The 20,844-nt window shown below is 38.8% G+C and overlaps 1 protein-coding gene across 50 annotated transcripts in view; it reads right to left on the bottom strand.

Annotated features, from left to right (window-relative positions):
• Positions 1-25: 25 nt before the first annotated feature.
• LOC127867773 (monocarboxylate transporter 14-like) overlaps positions 26-20,844 on the bottom strand; it is a 53,425-nt gene continuing 32,606 nt past the window's right edge. The window contains exons 2-12 of one of the 50 annotated variants that reach the window (XM_052409181.1): positions 16,987-17,703; positions 15,872-16,015; positions 11,055-12,380; positions 9,602-9,781; positions 7,849-7,974; positions 3,585-3,694; positions 2,443-3,292; positions 2,298-2,384; positions 2,095-2,181; positions 1,978-2,036; positions 26-1,889 (exon numbers count right to left, since the gene is read on the bottom strand). In XM_052409181.1, the coding sequence (XP_052265141.1) occupies positions 3,221-3,292; positions 3,585-3,694; positions 7,849-7,974; positions 9,602-9,781; positions 11,055-12,380; positions 15,872-16,015; positions 16,987-17,320 (2,292 nt within the window). In that variant the 5' untranslated portion in view covers positions 17,321-17,703 and the 3' untranslated portion in view covers positions 26-1,889; positions 1,978-2,036; positions 2,095-2,181; positions 2,298-2,384; positions 2,443-3,220. Of the gene's footprint in view, positions 1,890-1,977; positions 2,211-2,297; positions 2,385-2,413; positions 3,293-3,584; positions 3,695-7,124; positions 7,251-7,848; positions 7,975-9,601; positions 9,782-11,054; positions 12,381-15,871; positions 16,016-16,986; positions 17,704-20,844 lie in introns of all 50 variants that reach the window. The other 49 variants (XM_052409194.1, XM_052409185.1, XM_052409201.1 and 46 more) reach the window with 49 other exon arrangements.

The raw sequence follows: 20,844 nt of genomic DNA, 5'->3' as shown, positions 1-20,844 counted from the left end.
TCAGTAGTTCAAACATAACAACTAATTGTTGTATGCGTATGTTTATTATGTGACGTACATGTCAATATGTAAAACGATTATGCTAGATTAGATAGACCAATTTTGTACGGGAGATTTCTCGATAATATGTTAAAAATTAATCTTTATTTTAATCGATCTTGAATTGATCATTATATCCGTGCCAATGCATGTGACCCACAAAACTCATTTTTAACGCATATTTTAATATCAAAGAGAATGCTTGTCAATAAAACATATGAGTACATGTATATTATTACCGACTATTTATTATACAATAATATACTATATAATTTGGGGAATTCTATCAAATATATAGGGTAAACTAACATATGTCTTTTTTAAAGTCAAAACATCAACAAAACACACCAACGACCAACACAAGTAGTACGACAGTAAAATAGCATTTGTCATAAACAAAAACAACACAAACAAATATACACAAGGAAAACAAACAATACTGAATAAATCATTGCGATCGCTCTTTAGCGTCCATAGTTACCAATTACGGTACTTGGGCACAATACGAGACAGGTGCACAGTCCAGTTTCTATCCTGTTTTCAACGCGTTAAGCCGGTCAATTAACATACTTTTTTTACATACTTTTCGAATCCGTTTAGTCTTATTTACTGCAATGGTTTGTGCTTTCCTTCACTAAATGTGTCTTTGAACTGCAACGACACTGGGGTTTGTATATATGATCTCAATTAAAGTTAGAACAGATTGTTACAAAATCAATGTGTTCCTTAACCCATTTAAGCCTAATGGACTCTCCCAGCCTTCTTAATTGGATCAATTCATTTCCAAAATAAGGGATGTCTAGTATATTTATTTCTATATTTAGAATATTTCTTACAGAAATTCCTTAAAGCAAACAGCGCAGACCCAGATGAGAAGCCGCATCATGCGGCGTCTCATCTGGGTCTACGCTGTTTGCAAAGGCCTTTTTCTAGACGCTAGGCGTAAATAGGTTAAAAAAGACAAGTAAACAATAGACACGATTTTTATAGTTTCTGAAATACTTCGTAAACTAGAAACGTATTAGTTGTCGCTTTAACATTTGTTCTTAATTTTGTGCATGATGTGAATATATAGAATCCATGTATAAAACGTAGGTTCGGTTCGAATCACACCTGACTGGATTAAACCTATAGCAAATAAAACATGTGTCCCTAATTTGGCACGAAGCGTTAACACTATATAACACATATCGTAATTTGTTATGCCCTATCATAAATGCGCATGGCTTAAAATCACCTCTATTATTATTATTGGCTTAATAAACAGTTAAGTCACCAACGGTTTGTGGCCTCCGTGGCTTCGTGGTTTGAATTCCTCCTCATAAAATCTCCAAACGAATGTTTTTTCCTGCAATAATCAACACTTGCCATGATATTTTTTCTAAAATATACTTGTCCAAAATGCTCATCGTTTTTGTTATAATATGCTATTCAACAGAACAAAATATTCAGTAAGGACCACATATACAATGACCATCAAAAGCTTTATGTTTAAATGTAATACGTCAACAAAGCATCAATAAAGTGTTAGGCAACAACTTAAATACAATAACGCACATACAAATGCAATAAGTTATAAGGATTACAAAAACGGAGCATACATCTATACAAATTGTTTCAATAAACATAACAAGGCGAAAACACGTGCAGGCAAGTGTTGTCTAAAGCAGGCGCTTAATTGACTCTCATACTTTTATGATAAAAACAGTGAATATCAATAAAAACAAAAATGGTATACATGTAACTTAATAAAATTGTGAATAAAAACATGTAGGAGTAATAAATCTAACAACTTGTATAAGGTATTAATAATCTGCAGTACTTGTATAGGGTATTAATAATCTACAGAACTTGTATAGGGTATTAATAATCTACAGAACATGTATAGGGTATTAATAATCTACAGAACCTGTATAGGGTATTAATAATCTACAGAACCTTGTATAGGGTATTAATAATCTACAGAACTTGTATAGGGTATTAATAATCTACAGAACCTGTATAGGGTATTAATAATCTACAGAACCTGTATAGGGTATTAATAATCTACAGAACTTGTATAGGGTATTAATAATCTACAGAACTTGTATAGGGTATTAATAATCTACAGAACCTGTATAGGGTATTAATAATCTACAGAACCTGTATAGGGTATTAATAATCTACAGAACCTGTATAGGGTATTAATAATCTACAGAACCTGTATAGGGTATTAATAATCTACAGAACCTGTATAGGGTATTAATAATCTACAGAACTTGTATAGGGTATTAATAATCTACAGAACCTGTATAGGGTATTAATAATCTACAGAACCTGTATAGGGTATTAATAATCTACAGAACCTGTATAGGGTATTAATAATCTACAGAACTTGTATAGGGTATTAATAATCTACAGAACTTGTATAGGGTATTAATAATCTACAGAACTTGTATAGGGTATTAATAATCTACAGAACCTGTATAGGGTATTAATAATCTACAGAACCTGTATAGGGTATTAATAATCTACAGAACTTGTATAGGGTATTAATAATCTTCAGAAAAATGGTTTGATCATCAACAGGATAACATTGGAATGCACTTAACCGGAAATGCATTAACATTTTATTCCTAACAACCCGGAAATACAGATATCATAAGTATTATAAAATAGCAGACCAGCTATCAAATCTACTGGGACCAAAACGTATAAATGAGCACGCGCAATAAATGCCCATTGACACGCGCGAGGAATGCACGTGACACATATTTATCACAATACACACATTATTGTTTACAACTTTCTGAACACATCGCTTAAAAATAATAAAAACAAACATACGTCCCTAATATAATTTGGAATAGCGTACATTAAGGATTAAGACAAAACATATAAATCATCAAATGCAAAAACTGGTAAACACAAAAATGCACTTATTACAAATTCACCAGGATGTTTTTTCATTTCTAGCACAACAAACAACAGCAAACATTCTCAACTAAATATTCCAGATGTATTTAACATGTTATATAAAAAATATTATCGAATAACAGTTATACACTTAACGAGTGAAACAACCAAGCTATATCTTCGCGTCCAACCACAAAGTGAGAATTATCTCACAGATCGGTAGTTCTGTTCTGATTGGTCAGAACACAGCATTCGATTAAAGCTCCACTCCTTCCGGTTTTCCCGGCTACGCCTTTGGCATCATTGTTGTCATCTCGTTGTCTTTGCCGGTGGACACGGTGTACTTTTTCTCTTTGTTCTGTTAAATGCATACAACATACATATAATTGGACAGTGCTTTCCATGAACATTATCGGATATTCTTACACGAGATACGGATTGTTTTCTGTAGACGATGAAGATCAGGAGTTACTTAGTCTGAAATTAATCTGGAGTGAACCTTACGTTGTAAATTAAAATATAGCTATGATACATTATATTCAATAAACAAAATGTCCTCACAGACTTTGTAATCTGAGGAATTTACGAACAGTTGAGCGTGCCTACCATCTCATTACTGCTGCGGTACGGTACGTGTCAGAGTTACGAACCTTTAAGCATGGCAAAAACAAGAGGAAGTGCATCGCGGTACCCAACAGGAAGAGGGCGCCACCTAGGTAGAAGGACATGTCGTAGTTTCCGGTGGCGGCGAACATCGCTCCTGTCAAGAGAGTATATCAGGATTAGGATTAAATGAGCCTCGTTCTGGGAAAACTGGGCTTAATCCATGTGCGTAAAGTGTCGTCCCGGATTAGCCCGTTAAGTTCGCAGAGACTAATCAGGGGCACCTTTATTTATTTTTGTTTAAAGAAGTCTCAACGAAAATACAGTGCAGTGTATCCCTGATAAGCCTAAGCGACTGCACAGGCTAATCTGGATCGACACTTTAAGCACATGCATTAAGCCTAAGTTTTCAAGAACAAGGCTTGAATGGTCTTGAAATATCTAGCACATAAATCAGTGGTCATTCTTATATAGATATTTAAGCTAATTTAAACTTTATTGAAAAGCAAGTAGAATTGAATTTGTTACATTTCGATAGAGTAGTTATAATGTCATGACAGATTTATTGACTTAATATATAGTTATAAAGTTTATAATAGTTAGAATTTTTCATTTTCTTATTTACTAAGAATCCTACGTTATAAATTTTCACAAGTTCATATTAATATTAATGAGTGCAAATGTCTAATTTAGGTCATCACGCTTTTACGTGTAAAAGGTAACTTGTACCCGTATCCAACTAGGTCACAGCTTCCATTACAACAAGTCATCGACAAAAAATCACCCTTAAGCTGACAATGTTTACTTTCTGCAGTATTTTTTTATTTTATGCAGATTAAAGGGCATACTATATGCGTTTCCGAGTACAATTGGATAATCTTGGCACAACTACTAAGTATGTCACCATTATATATGAGGCGCGTCATGCTATATCGGGTCTAATGTCATATGCGGCCAGCGTAGCAACACAGAAGCCCGCGCACCACGGAAATCGTTGCTCCTGCTCAGAATGGATGATTGCAAAGGCTGGTTAGGATCTACGCTAGATGCATATGACATTATACCAATTGTCGCATAGGCGGTTCATATTAAATACCGCGAGATGAATATTACTGATTTGGTATGATACAACTCATATAACATATGTGAAAACTAGATAAATATAAACAACTGATAATTTAAGACAGACGATTATATGAGATCAAACGAGTTGGCAAGAATGTTCGCAAGATTTACTGGTAGTTTGAGTTTATATGCAGCTGCACTGGGATAGTGGCATCAGTATAACCATAATAGTACGCTATTTATACATAGACGCTATTCCAATAACATCATTGCAAATGTGTTTTCAATAGTACCCTAGCCACTTACGACAATGAACAGTAAGAGACGTATAGGCTTCACTTATAGGCAAGTTTGCGTACAAGTTTTCATTGATTTCAATTCTTGTTAGCAAGACATGCCGCGTTGTTTTAACATTAACTAATAGGAAACATACCATTTCTTATAAATGTGTCTTTTTCGGTAAAAAGGGACTTCCTTTAAACGGAAAATACCATTAAAGCGAAAAGTTTCGTCCCTGATTAGCCTGTGCGGACTGCACAGGCTAATCTGGGACGACACTTTACGCACATGCATTATGACCAGCTTTCACTGAACAAGACACAAATGATAATCCAGATCAAAGCGTGGTCAGGTAACAATACTAACGAGGCCATGCCGGCAAAAATAAAAAAGGGTTTTAAACAAGAGTGCCAAGCTGTCACAAGATACGCCCGTTTGAAGGTTTTGGACAACTTAATAACTTTACCATTTGAGTGGCAAAATGATATATTTTTGAAAATTACGCAACGCATAACTTTACCATTTGATTGGCAAAATTTGGTGAAGCTCGGATGAAAACTACTTCAACTAGAGAGCAGACACCGTGGTAAATGCTTGAAATGCACTAAGTTACCTCCTCGTGACCTTATTTTTGACTGGCATGACCCATATTTGAACTTGACCTAAATATCATTTAGACACAACTTCTGACCAAATTTGGTGAAGATCGGATGAAAGCTACTTCAATTAGAGAGCAAACACCACGCTAAATGCTTGAAATGCACTAAGCGACCTCGTGACCTAGTTTTGACCCGGCATAACCCATATTTGAAATTGACATAGATATCATTTAGACACAAATTCTGACCAAATTTGGTGAAGATCGGATATTAACTACTTCAATTAGAGAGCGGACACCATGCTTAAAGTGCTGGAAATGCACTAAATGACCTCGTGACCTAGTTTAGACCCGGCATGACCCATATTTGAACGTGACCTAGATATCATTTAGAAACAACTTCTGACAAAATTTGGTGAAGATCGGATGAAAACTACTTCAATAAGGGTACGGTATGGGGTTGTTTACCCTCGGGACTTCGGTTAAAAAACAATTGCCCGAGCACACTGCTTAACATGAAAACTCTACGTTAAAAAGCCGAAAACGGCAATAATATGGTCAGCCCGATTATACTGGGCTGTACCATTTATAATATAAGATACTTTGCAGTGTGGATGCGGTGCTTTGATAAAAATCTAGTAGTTTAAAAATAGCTTTACTTTATTATTCAAAAGGCGTTAAAAACGCAATACACATTTATTTATTGGACAATGCCGTGCCTAACGCTGTTAAAAAGCGGAATTTTTATTGGCTGACAGCATTTTAAAAACACGGCTCTGATTGGTCGGATTTCCTAACTTCAATTAGAGAGCGGACACCATGCTAAATCCTTGAAATGCACTCAGTGACCCCGTGACCTAGTTTTTGAAAAACCATGACCCATATTCGTACTTGACCTTGATATTGTCTAGATACAACTTCTGACCAAGTTTGGTGAAGATCGAATGAAAACTATTTGATTTAGAGAGCGGACACTGCTGTTGATGCCGCCCGCCAAGGGTTATCTTATAATACGTCCCGTTTTGAACGGGCGTACAAAAAGAAATCCGCAAACTGGACTGATCGCAATTAAAGCTCGGCTTTGCCAAATTGCACAACGTAAGTGTAGCCATTTCAATCAAAGTAACACGTTACGTTACCAATAATATCAATTTCAACGCAAGCACACAGGATAACACAGGCGACATATTTACAAAAAAATCGTATGCTTAGTAAGCAATTAGCATCAAGTTGGTTCGGGGTTCAGTTTTTGAGTAAAGCCAACGCTGTTGAGAAGTGATTAAGGACCAAAACGTGTGATCAGGGGCATGCCGTAAACATTTTTAAAGCAAGTAGAGCCAAAGAAGCGTAGAAAATTCAAACAAGTATGTCGACGGGTAGAACATGCGTGACATTTCTAGCTTCCATGATTGAATTGTATACTATTACGAAAAAACGCGGTTGTCGACGAACAGTACATGCGCGACCGTGCGGTCCTCATTGATAAATAAGTAAGATATTTAGAAAAATAACATGAGTATGTCAAAGAATAGTATCGGCCAACATTTCGGTCATTATCTATGCATTGGTTTAAGGTTTATTCTCGAGCATTGCTATGACAACAACACAGTTAGTTTAGTTCGAGCTGGACTTATGCTCCCTTTACCTGCCATTGGCGGCCCGACCACCGCCGCAATGCCTCTGCCCATGGACAAGAGGCCGAACGCATTGGTCAGCTTACCCAAGCCTAACAAGTCCACCAGTATTATGGATGTAAGCGAAATAAACGCCGCTGAAATTCATTAAAATACATGGATGCACTGTTAGTAGGATTAGATGTTTTATTCACACGTGCTTGATACATCACTTATGTGCAGTGTCGAGCGGGCGTATTGCGTAATACGGGCGCACAGCGCGTGACGGTCGTTCATCGGCTAAAAGTTAATACTGCGCTACAATATAGCTAGCGTCCATGCATTCAAAATCACATTGCTTTGCATTTATGCTTGCTCTGTTAATCACGAGTGAATAATCAAGAAAGCAACCCGCAGCATTTGACCCAGTTCAATAACCATATATCTATATGTGAATGTTATTTAACAGTCTTTAATAGTATAAAGGTTTTAAAAACGGTGACGATTATTTCTTAATACTTAATGAATGCGTGATGAAAACGCTCGCAGTGCAAGCCGGCAAAGAAAGCAATGACGAAGCAATGTATGGATGCTGGTTAGCAAAAGGTTACACACTAACGGGGTAATTCAAGGTTTATCCTGACTAGTAGGTTACACACTACCAGGGAAATTCAGGATTAATCCTGGCTAGTAGGTTACACACTACATGGCTTCCTCAAGGTTTCGTCCCACGTCAATCAAGCCCGCGTTAGTTACCTGCTATTGGTGGGCCAACCGTGGAAGACACGCCTCTCGCTAGCGTCATTATACCAAAAGCATTGGTCAGCTTCTCAAGCCCCAGCAGATCACAAATAATAATCGACGTTAGAGAAATATATGCCGCTGAAAGTAACCACAATCAAAATGAACAGCAAATATAGCAGTGAAAGCTTTAAAATATTGTGTAAATGTGTCTTGTTCTGAGAAAACTGGGCTTAATTCATGTGCGTAAAGTGTCGTCCCAGATTAGCCTGTGCAGTCCGCACAGGCTAATCAGGGACAACACTTTCCGCTTTTATGGTATTTTTAGTTTCAAGGAAGTCCCTCCTTACTGAAAATCAAGTTTAGGCAGAAAGTGTCGTCCCTGATTAGCCTGTGCGGATTGCACAGGCTAATCTGGGACGACACTTTACGCACATGAATTAAGCCCAGTTTTCTCAGAACAAGACACATATTAGCAGATTTTAAACTCGCCGTGTACGTCCAATGCAGTGGTAACTTCTCCTGCAAGCTATATAAAGCTGGGAACCGTGTTAAGAAATAAGCCGTTTAAAGGAGATGTTCAAATAAATATCGTCCTTCACAATTGGAAGTGCAAAAGGTACGACCTTAAATGAATATTATAAAAAAAATGAAGCCCTAATTCCAAAGTCAGGACGCAGGAAGCCTTTCAATAGTTCTTCCCTTAAAGCTAAAATAGACTATCAACATGTGTCCGTCGGATTTATAGAACACGGTCTCACTTTTAAAAAAGCATCGTTATGTCTACGCCATGAGATATAAATGTGTTGTTTGAATCCGTCTTAATGGGATGCAAGCATAATTTTCAATAAATAAAACAGTTACGTTAAATTTATAATATGTCATGTTATGACACATCCCATAGTATGTTCAACGTTATGCCATTCTTTTTTTATATAACAAGTGCGCAGTTTGAATATACATTTAAATGTTAATGTATTAATGAACATTTTCTACGGGTCTTATAATGGTCAATTGCATGTATAGTGTATACATGTGCACTGAACTTGTAAAATGTACTACGCATTAATGTATAAACTGCATAATTATGTATATACAATTGTAGACATAAAATCAGCAATAACTACAATGTAAATAACAAATATTTAATGCGGTGGATGATTCGAATAACAACTGATAAAATGACAGAATTATCAATTTAACCCTTGTTTCAGTTTAACTATTTAGAAAAATTAATTTTCAACCTTCATTTTCAAAATAAGGGTACGTAGTATATTGTTGCCGTCTCAAAACTGTAAAGGTCTTGCTTTAAAACTGATTGCTGAAAAAAGTAACATAGTGTCCAATACATACCTGACCGATGTACAATTATATTGGATGCATTTGAGATCAGTATATACAATGGCGCAATAAGAATTGAACATAATTAACTAGAAAATTGAATGTTGAAACCATTTTAATTATAAACAGTAACACGCATATGATTTTAAATCTTCACTAACAGCTTTCACCAACCTAACAAAGGATGGAGGTTGAATTAAAATGAACCTTGCTCTGGGACAATTTGGTTAAATGAATGCAGTCCTCACAGACTTATTGAGGACAACAATTTCCGCTTTTATGGTATTTTTCGCTTTTTCTCTTCTAAGCAAAAACCTTGTTTGGGCGGAGAGTGTCGTCCCTAATTAACCCAGTTTTCCCAGAGCGAGCTGAACTATTTAAAATGTTAAGTACGGAGTTAACGACAAGGCTTCCGTGCTATACTCACAGGTCATGAGCCCGAACATGAGCGCGGCGAGCACCAGGGTGGGGAACGTTGTGCAGAAGGGTGTCAGTACCATGGCGACCCCAGCCACCAGCATGGAAACGTTGTTCAGCATCAGGCTGTTCATCCAGGGTCGGTCCGCAAGCAAACCTGACAGCACTCGCCCTATCGTGTTCGTTATACCTGGGGATGTTATAATTATACATGTACATATATAGAAAACGTCGTCAACGTCGTCACTAATTAGCATTTCTTGGCTAATCTAGGTTAGAACTTTGCGCACATGCATAAAGCCCGTTTTTCAGAGAGCGTGGCTATATTTACTCTTCGTTAAACTATTTTTTTTACTTTTTCGTGTAATTTATGTTAACTTATTTTTTATGAAAATTGTATATTACCCTCTTAGCCTCGTCCAAAAAAAAACGCGCAGGTCGAGGATATCCTGTTTCATACCGCACGTAGATATTGTTTTAGATGTTATTTTATGTTTTGCAAACACAATTTATAAGATATATCATGACTAATGTATCATGATAGGACCATTGGTCGAAAGATGGGGCAGCTTATTTAAACGTGCCCATATGTAGGTAACTATAGGAACAATGTAAGATCACTTAACACATGAGCCGCGTCATTCGCAAATGGGTCCCATGCCATATTATGGCCAGCGAAGCTCCAAACCAGCCAGCGTAATCGCAAGGTTTTATGGCCTCATTAGCAGAACGGGTAGCTCCTGACCAGACTTCGCTGATACGCTTACTTGTCTGGAACTACGGTGTTCGCATGTATGGCAAAGGAGCCATTTTCGAAGTAGGCGGCTCCTATACTTGTTCACCTTTTTATAGGCTTATGTCTAGTAACCAATAGCACAACGAATGACGTCACACAAGAGGAATCGTTATCGGCGTCAAGGGACTAACTTTAATGCTTAATTGATACATTAACCCATTTAAGCCTAGTGGACTCTCCCATCTTTCTTAATTGGGTCAATTTATTTACAAAATAAGGGATGTCTAGTATATTTATTTATATATTTAGAATATTTCTTACAGAAGTTCCTTTAAGCAAACAGCGAAGACCCTGATGAGACGCCGCATCATGCGGCGTCTCATCTGGGTCTACGCTGTTTGCCAAGGCCTTTTTTCTAGACGCTCGGCATAAATGGGTTAAGTCAATTAAAATTAAAATCAGGAATGCAATATCATATTTCTATGGTGGCATATTTCTTCCATATAATTCTGGGGTGTTGGTGGAAATGAAGGGCGCCCACGCAAGATCACGACAACACGACAAATATCATAGTTGTCATATCGGTGCGTTTATTTAGCGTGTTGTCCTGTTGGCGCCATTCAAATCCGTCAAAATGCCAGAACGATAAGGCAGAAATACAAAAAAAATGCCACCTTTAGAGAAATTTAACTCGATCACTGACGAATTAAAGTACGCGAATACCGACCTATCACAGACAGCAGTAATGAGGCCCTGGTTTGTTCGACGCCCAGCAATATTGCCCTATCTACCAGGAACACGTACGGCACGTAGAACCCGATCATCGCGAAGACATTCCCCAGGCAGATAAACATGAAGCCGGCGTTCGTCAGCAGCGAGAAGTCAAGCATCTCCGACAGGATGTCTACGACCGGCTTGGGGAGACAGGGGCACATCCGGTGACAGAAAGATTCGCCTCGGGTATCCCCGTCCCCTTGATCACCCGGAATGCTGGTGATGCTGGTTATATAACTCGTCATTTCCGGCTGCGACTTGTACTCGTTGATGTTTCTGATGCTACCGCTGTAAAATATGTCCTTCCTGTACATAGGTCGTTTATAGTCCTTATCGGAAATACTGCGCATTGACCCCGAAATTAGTGCCTTACTTCCGCCAGCGTGCGACGCGCCGCCGCGTGAAAGAAGCTCCTTGGCGACGTTACGTCGATGAGACTCGCTGGGATCGATCTCGATGCACTGGACCCCATTGGTTAAGGTAATTTTGTTCTGTTTCCGGCTGTCTTGGCTAGTGGTCGACGTACGCATCGACGGCGATTCGGGAAATTCGTCCTTCTGCGGGGATTTCGCAGAGTGGACGGGCGAGGTACCGGGGGTCGAATCCTGTTGCGACACGGGACCGACCGACCCCGTATCGAATTCGTTCCCGTCCTCAGTAAGGGTGATCCTTGGTGTCCGTGAGGGTGACCGAAGACTCTCGTTTTCACCTCTGTCCGAAAAAGACAGTTTTTGTATAGTGGGTCTGAGCTCGCCGCTAAGACGACTATCTTGTCGCTGCACCATATTGCCGCCTTTATCTTTAACGAAGTACGTGCTAGGGAGTGAACCTATATCTGAGTCAGTCTCCTGTATCATTTTCTCGCGATTCAATTTCGCCATTTTTACTTTCTCCAAGAAATCCGTCGTGTCCGTCGGCCCGATTCCAGAAGATTCCGACGTAATCCCTTTCTGGATCTTCCGCTTCGCTCTGGCCTCTTCCTTCAGTCGGTCCATCATGTTCTTCTCCCGCGGAACTTCCGGGTCCCTCGGCTTCTTCGTCGGCTCCAGCGGCCGCATGAGGGCGCTGAACACGCACCCGTTGAGAACGAGTCCGGCGATGATGAAGATGGCGTTCTTCCAGTCGAACTGATCTAAAAGGAAGCGTGACAGGGGCGCGAAGATGAAGGTGCCGACTCCGGACCCGCAGACGGCGATTCCGGTGGCCAGCGCTCGCTTCTTCTCGAAGTAGTAGCCGACACTGACGATGGACGGCAAATATATCATGCCGAACCCAAACCCTGCAACACATATAACACACCATAAATATTGAACATAAATAATTCAGAGATACTACCGCTACATACTGGAAATATACGAGCCGTGCTCTGTGAAAAGGGGGTTTAATGCATGTGCGTAAAGTGTCGTCCCAGATTAGCATGTGCAGTCAGCACAGGCTAATCAGGGGCGACACTTTCCGCCTTAACTGGATTTTTGCTCAGACGAGACTCTCTGTAAACGAAAAATATCATAAAAGCGGAAAGTGTCGTCCCTGATTAGCCTGTGCGGACTACACAGGCTAATCTGGGAACACACTTTAACCCCGTTTTTACATAGCACGGCCCATATATATTCATCACCACAAGTTTTAAGAGAAGTGGCAAACTCTCCATCAATAAGGCGCATGAAAATCCATCGACAAACACAAAAGAAGAAAAGAGGGGATCGATGCCTTGGAACGGTCGATGCCAATCACAGTATTGGGGTTTAAACCGTTGTTTATACTCCAAAATTTTATTGTTTGCTTGCTGAGTTTGATTTTTGGCCGTTTTCAACAGTATTTCAGTCCTATACCGGCGGTCAGTTTGACAGCAAACACTTTCCCTGAGATACCTGGTTTAGTATTCATGAGAGTGCACACTATGTTTTGCTGTTACTAAATTAAATTACATGTTTAAGAGCTCTTTACATGCTTTGAAACACCAGTATGCAAAAACAACGTGGTGTAAGATTTTACGTTTCTTACTATCATCGAGATCTTGCAAATATAGCACCCAACCGCACGTTAACGTCTATAATTCAATTTGAATTCATTGCACGCGAATTTAAAAAGCAGCTGGACCCTGCCTTGTTGAGAGTCAACACGATAACTGTATAGGGACTGAATTTTAGGCATACAACAAATAGACAGTCATTTATGATCAATATGATATTCAAATAAAGGAATTGTGAAAGATCAAAAGAAAAAACATAATTAATGAAATAAACTACCGGTAGTCATAGAAATTAATGTCCTTCAAAATGTGCATCTTTACTGAATTTCTGCGCCCGCGCTTGCGGATTCCAAGGTCTACGACATACCGGGTAATGCCAGCATACGACGAAATAAAAAAGACAAGGGAGACAACAACGCCGTCCTTTCGCGCACCTCCACAACACTAACTGGGTAAATACCCGCCTTCATAAAAAACTTATAACCGACTTATGCTCTGTCCGCTTAAACTACGTTCTTGCAAAAACAACATTTTATCTTCTATTTTAAACACGCGGTGTGTGGCAACGTGTCATTGGAACTTATCGACGCATTTGCATAAAACCACACTCGGACTTAGTTACGCTCCAATAAGTGTTGAAATATTGAACTTGGGACCCAGAGACCTATAGACCACAACGGTGCAGCTACAATTGGAACGTGCTCTGTGAAAAAAGGGATTAATGCATGTGCGTAAAGTGCAGTCCCATATTAGCCTGTGCAGTCCACACAGGCTATTCGGGGACGATACTACCCGCTCTATGATATTTTTCGTTTAAAGAAAGTATTTTCATCGCAAACATCCACTTAAGGCGGAAAGTGTCGTCCCTGATTAGCCTGTGCGGACTGCACAGGCTAATATGGGACGGCACTTTACGCAGATGCTTAAATTAAACCTCTTTTTCACAGAGTAAGGTCCAATTAATATTTTATTACCAATCTAAATGGTAATACAGGCACGGTTATGTTAAGCCAATGACGCACAATTCTGAAGTACGCACATAGGTTCATTTTAATATATTAAGAGCTCGTCAATTTATTCATCAATATCTGTTTAACTCAATTAATGTTGAATATTCTTTCATAAATCAAATTTTTCGATAACCTTTTATTTCAATAATGTGCATCAATTATGTTATTTAACAAATGTAAAATAAAATAAAGTTTTGTTAGTGGCATAATACAATAAGGTCCTGGCGATTTCCTTGTTTAACCAGCTTAGGAACGAGTTTTCGCACACTAAGCTACGCAACGCTTGAAAAGTGAGTCAAGCTCCTGATTATTAATAGCGAATAGAAAATGCATCTATCATCGTTAAGGCTAAGCAGATAACCGGGTTAAGGCTAAGCAGATAACCGGTAAGTGGAAGTACACAAGAGTGAGCCCATTTGAGGACACCATGTTCCGAACATCCCAACGTGGTAACTTACCGCGATACTTGTATACCCTTTCCGATGCACGTTTCGTGCCTTATATGAATAAATAACGTCTCTTGGACGCCCGTTTTTTGTGTTGTTGTTTTTCCCTACAATTTTATCAACGGTAAAATTGCTCGGTTGTCTCACATTTATTTATCGAAGATACTAACAGTAACGGTACTATGTATGATCGAAACGGATGTAGGACTATTTTGAACGGACGGACGGACTGCACGAACAAACCTTAATAAAAGCCATGACGAGGCATCACCGTTGCGATACCTATTGCCGGGTTCCGAGTTTTTCAACGGATGAAGCGTATTTTGCCTCAGTGGTCTCAGAAATGTATGTTCTGTGGGTAACCTGGCCCTCTGGGGCGGTATCATTGGCAAGTCTCTTCGAAATTGATTCGTTAAGAAATAAATACCGGTTTATCTAGACATATCGGCGGTAGTTCTCACTCGTAAATTAAATGTTCGCTCTTAGAAATTGGATTATGCAAACTTAAAATGCATTGACTTTGCGTGTGTATTATTTTTAACTAATTATTTTATATTAACAAGTTATGCATATTTTCATCAACTGAGTCTATGTTCGTTATCACGCTCAATATTTCATACAGCCATTTATGTTCTTTAAGTGTATTTTTGGCGTCAAAAACTAATAATAACGTGGACGTGTTCATGCTACAGAAAATGCCACTTTTTTGTTATCAATTCACACCACATTCAATCAGTGTGCATACTTTATGTTAGACATTCTGGCGTTGGTGTATGTATCGAATACGTAACTGGAGATAAAATATCATAACTCAGCTGGCATGTCAGATCTGTATAACACACGAATAAGTCTTTAAAAGGTCGAGGTTATGCAAAGCAAATACTTTCCCTCATAATTTAAGCTGATAATCGTACTCGGGGTATAACGTACCTGGCAAAACCGTTACCCATGAGTTCGTAACACCTTCAAAAGATTTACAGTTGCTACACGGGTCGTGAACACGCCGATATTAAAACCTTTATTATACCATTCAGATTGTGCTGTTCTGATGACAGTGCAATTTATAAATCAATGCAGAGATATCGTAGAACGACTGCTGGCGATATAAGACGCTAAACATGATTTACCAGTTATTAAAGCTATTTGTTTAAAGAAGCGTGTTTTTGAATCAATTAATCTATTTGTAATCTAAAATATAGTTTAAAACTGTAATCAAAACAAATCATCCTCCAAAAAGTATGTATTGATAATAGAATATGCACGTTCCAACATACGCATAAATTAACGCCCATTGAAATACTTTCGGAGGGGGGGAGGGGGCGGGCTTCAGCGCCAAACCTACCTCCCATTATCCCATAGGTAAGAATGAGGATGTTGATGTTCGGTGAAAAGCGCGCCAGAATGAAGGCGATTGTTCCTATGATGCTGCCAGCAATCGCGACAGGACGGCATCCGAATTTGTTCGTCAGTCCGGACACTATTGGACCTAAAACGAAAATTTCCACTTTCATAGTCAGTTGTTTACTTTAAGTGAATAAGTAAGCAACTTAACACTATTCATATACTGAAATTAAATAACTAGCTTTTAATGATGTAATGATCTATAGGACCCCGAGAATGTGCTCTCTGATTGTGTATACATAACTTAAACTGTTATAATTATGATGTTACTAAACTCAATTTCTAGACAAGTTAACTAAAGATCAATAAGCAGTAAATAACGCATTCAAACTTTATTATAATGTTACCTGACTACCTCAGAAAATGACTAAACTTCCTATAAAATATGGTATAACTGCTCAGTATATCAGTAAATTTCTTCGCTGATTAGAGAAATCATGGTTATTAAATATTAGAATAACATTTAGGATTGTTTTCCAGGCATAGAACGAGTCGTATTGTACATGAAGAACCAGAATTCTCAAGCATACACATAATAGATACGGCGATTCAAATATGTTTATGGATAGACTCTCGCATCTTGATAAATCCTCAATAATAAGGGCTAGCCTTGATATCGATGCCAAACTTAATAAGTGCAATGCATTAGATTATTGTAAACGTCTGTAAACAACTACAAATGCCAAGCTGCGCATACAAAATGATAGAGTAATAGCTTTACTGCGAGATACAACACTTGTAATCAAATCTGGTTATGACATATATAGGGCCATAAATATATATCAAAATGTATCGATGTTTAGCTTAACCCATTTATGCCTAGCGTCTAGAAAAAGGCCTTGGCAAACAGCGTAGACCCAGATGAGACGCCGCATGATACAGCGTATCTTATGAGACGCCGCATCATACTGTTTGCTTATAGGAATTTCTGTAAGAAATATTCTAAATATAGAAATATATATATACTAGACATCCCTAATTTCGGAAATAAATTGATCCAATTTAGAAGGATGGGAGAGTCCACTAGGCTTAAATGGGTTAATCTCCACAGCTCACCTGTACACAAGTATGTTCCACACAGCAGCGAGCCGATCAGGGCCACTTTGCTTCTCGACTCGCCGAAATAGTGAACAAACTCGGGCATGAAGATGCCAAACGAGTACGCGATGCCGTCCACAATGATGTTGTTGCACAGGGACGCGAACACCACCACCCAACCCCAGCCGCCGTCAGGAGGGGTCGGGATTAGGTTCTCGATGCTTTGATCCGAACCCACACTCGAAACTGAGTCCTTTCTGCGGCCATTGTTCGCCTTGGATTTCCCATTTTTGTCGTCCACTTCCTTTGACTCTGAGATCAGCACTTCTTTCACCCGCTTGTCCTCCGACATTGTGATTGCACAGAATGAGATCAATTGTTAATCAAAGCACGCCTTGACCTTTATCAATTCACGGCTCTGTAGCTTGACTTAAGCTTGTTAGCGGCACGTATCCTTAACACCCATCGTTTATGCACTCCAATAACTATGTGTATATCAATATCCATATAATCAGCAAAACACATCAAAACCTGCAAACAGCTTTAAACTTGTAGCAAGTCATGAAACACCCCTTAAACATCGCATAGCGAACCAGTCGCCGCTACTTCGAACCGTGTGTATCAAGCCTATTGACCCCTGGACCCTATGTCCACTTGACGAAGTCACCGAACTCACACAGATGTGTCCCCCCTAATCCACCATCATCGCGTTGACTCACGAACGAGTGATGTATTCTGAAAAATACCAATGCAATTTAATGCTATAGAGATATGCAGCTGATATGGTTTTATCTCCGTACACTGGCGTACAGTATTATCTGAAGACATGGTAAAACACGTAACCACCTGTGGCAGTTAACGTCTGATCGTTTCTACAAAAGCGCTTTTCGTCCGATCCAACTTTCGGGGGTGAGATGGAGTGGGTCTACCTTTAGTGCAATTCATTCACATCAAATATTTCACCTCTGAATATTTTGGTTTTAGGGATGTGTTTTTTAACCCATTCATGCCTTTCGTCCTGAAAAAAGGACATTGCAAACAGCGTAGACCCAAATGAGACGCCGCATTATGCGGCGTCTCATCAGGGTCTGCGCTGTTTGCTTAAAGGAATTTATGTAAGAAATATTCTAAATATAGAAATAAATATACTAGACATCCCTAATTTTGGAAATAAATTGATCCAATTTAGATGGATGGGATAGTCCGCTAGGCATAAATGGGTTAAGTAATTCACCATATACGTATATATCAATCATGAGACCCCAGAGGCGTGGCTACTTTTGAACCTAGGGCAAACATTTACACAAGTTTGATCCCAGTGGCAAAATTTAAACAAACTTAGTTGAGGACCTTTACATGATGTCAGCGATTTTTCTTCTCCAATTGGGAAAAGTACCTGTACCATACCAATTGGGAACAAGAAACCGTCGGAGACGGGTGATGCTCCCCAAAGGTTTTTTTGTCACAATATTGCACTATATATTCAGATAAAAGGAAACGTCTTTAGGGCACAGTAGTTGGGGGACAAACATTTTTTATAGAAAATTTCAAAGGGCAATAACTCTGTGAAAAATCACCCGACCAGAACCCGCTGATAATATGCACATCTCCTCTTGGTAGTGAAGCTTCCCATAAAGTTTCATTGAATTCCGGTCATTAGTTGCTGAGAAATAGCACGGACAAGAATTGCACTATATGTACAGTTAATAGAAAATTTCAAAAGGCCATACATCTGTGAAAAATCACCCGACCAGAACCCGCTGATAATATGCACATCTCCTCTTGGTAGTGAAGCTTCCCATAAAGTTTCATTGAATTCCGGTCATTAGTTGCTGAGAAATAGCCCGGACAAGAATTGCACTATATGTACAGTTAACGGAAATTTTCAAAGGGCCATAACTCTGTGAAAAATCATCCGACCCAGAACCCGCTGATAATATGCACATCTCCTCTTGGTAGTGAAGCTTCCCATAAAGTTTCATTGAATTCCGGTCATTAGTTGCTGAGAAATAGCACGGACAAATATTGTGCACGGACGGACACACGGACGGACAGACGAAGCGGCGACTTTATGCCCCCCCCCCCCCAAAAAAAAAATTTGAAGGGAGCATAACAATTAGCTTGAAACCCCTGAAATTGGGAAAATTCGCTTCGTGAAATCTCCCAATTCGGAAACATGGGTCTTTTTAATTGCTTGGTATCAATAGCACAAATCAACTCAAATATTGATTTGCATTCACTTTGGCTTGAAATGCTTAGTGTCAGTGCTCATTTAATTGTTACCTTGCAGATAATGCACTTTTGGAACAAAATTGACGAAATGTTCATTCCTTTTTGGGAAATTTTTAGACTGCAATTGGGAATTGTGTAGTGTTACCTTTTACGGGTACTTAATAAAGAAGGGATAAAATCGCTGGATGTACACATGTTGATGTTAAATCTCTGACCATTGAGGTTTCAGAGAAGAAAATGTTTAATGTTTTAATTTTATTTTAAGCAATTATATTTAGTTCTGGTGACCTACATATGCAGCGGGCCGCAACAATTTGATCAATTAAAACAGTCACGCAAGGATTATTCCTGTGAAGTCTTGTGAGAACCTGTCTGTCCGTTTAGGGATTTTGTTTGAATGAAATGTTGACGCACGACGCACTTTTGACTGCGCACGACGGACTAAAGGCGATCCAAAAAGATGTGCACAGATGAAACTTAAGTCATATAAAATAATGCGTCATGTTCGTTGATAATCAACTTAAATTTTATCTTGAAAACAATAATTTTAACCATTATGTTTTATTTTCCAGTTATTAGTTTGTTACAAATGTACCAACATTATAATCGCAAGTTTCCCTTTCAAATTAAAGGTAAGCAAAATCCAATTACATATCGGTTGATGGTATGAGCTGTTACATAGCTGTAAACGAACGAAATGAAAAAACGAAAAGGAAATGCGAGACTAAACAAATTACATACGCACGTGCATTATCAATTCCAATTAATTACCAGGTGCATTTACACTTATTTCAGTGTTATTTAAGCTGTGAATTAACGAATTTAACGAACTAGTTAATACAACAGACGGTATTTAAGGTTTGGCAGATAGCTTCCGATGGTGATGATAAATGTAGTACCAGTGCCCACCCTTGTTAATCTTTAATCTATAGTCAATGATAGATTCTGGCTGTGACTAGTTTTAATCAAACCATTATACTTCCTTTTGTTGTGTCACGTATCTACTTATTTGCGTTCAAGGGAGGACCAAACACTAACATTACTTAAGTGGATCACAAGAACAAACTTGAGCCTGCATGTGTCGTACACTGTTCAAGTATGCGAAATATAACCTCTTAATTTCTTATGAATTGATATTGAATAACAAAGAAAGTGTGAATTATGTACGTCAGTGAACTTAAATGTGGGAACCAAGCACGAGCCTCGTTCTAGGAAAACAGTGCTTAATGCATGTTTGTAAAGCTGAGCAGGGACTCCTCTTTCCGACTCAAGTAACAAGGGCTGTTTGTAAAACATGCATGCCCCCCATATGGGCTGTCAGTTGTAGTGGCAGCCATTGTGTGAATACGTTTTTTGGCACTGTGACCTTGACCTTTGACCTTGTGACCTGAAAATCAATAGGGGTCATCTGCGAGTCATGATCAATGTACCTATGAAGTTTCATGATCCTAGGCGTAAGCTTTCTTGAGTTATCATCCAAAAACCATTTTACCATTTCGGATCACCGTGTCCTTGACCTTTGACCTAGTGACCTGAAAATCAATAGGGGTCATCTGCAAGTCATGATCAACGAACCTATGAAGTTTCATGATCCTAGGAATTAGCGTTCTTGAGTTATCATCCGGAAACCATTTTACTATTTCG

The sequence above is a fragment of the Dreissena polymorpha genome, chromosome 2 (assembly GCF_020536995.1).
Source record: "Dreissena polymorpha isolate Duluth1 chromosome 2, UMN_Dpol_1.0, whole genome shotgun sequence".
Taxonomy (NCBI): domain Eukaryota; kingdom Metazoa; phylum Mollusca; class Bivalvia; order Myida; family Dreissenidae; genus Dreissena; species Dreissena polymorpha.
The sequence above is the reverse complement of the archived record's forward strand: the minus strand, read 5'-3'. Positions and strand labels throughout refer to the sequence as shown.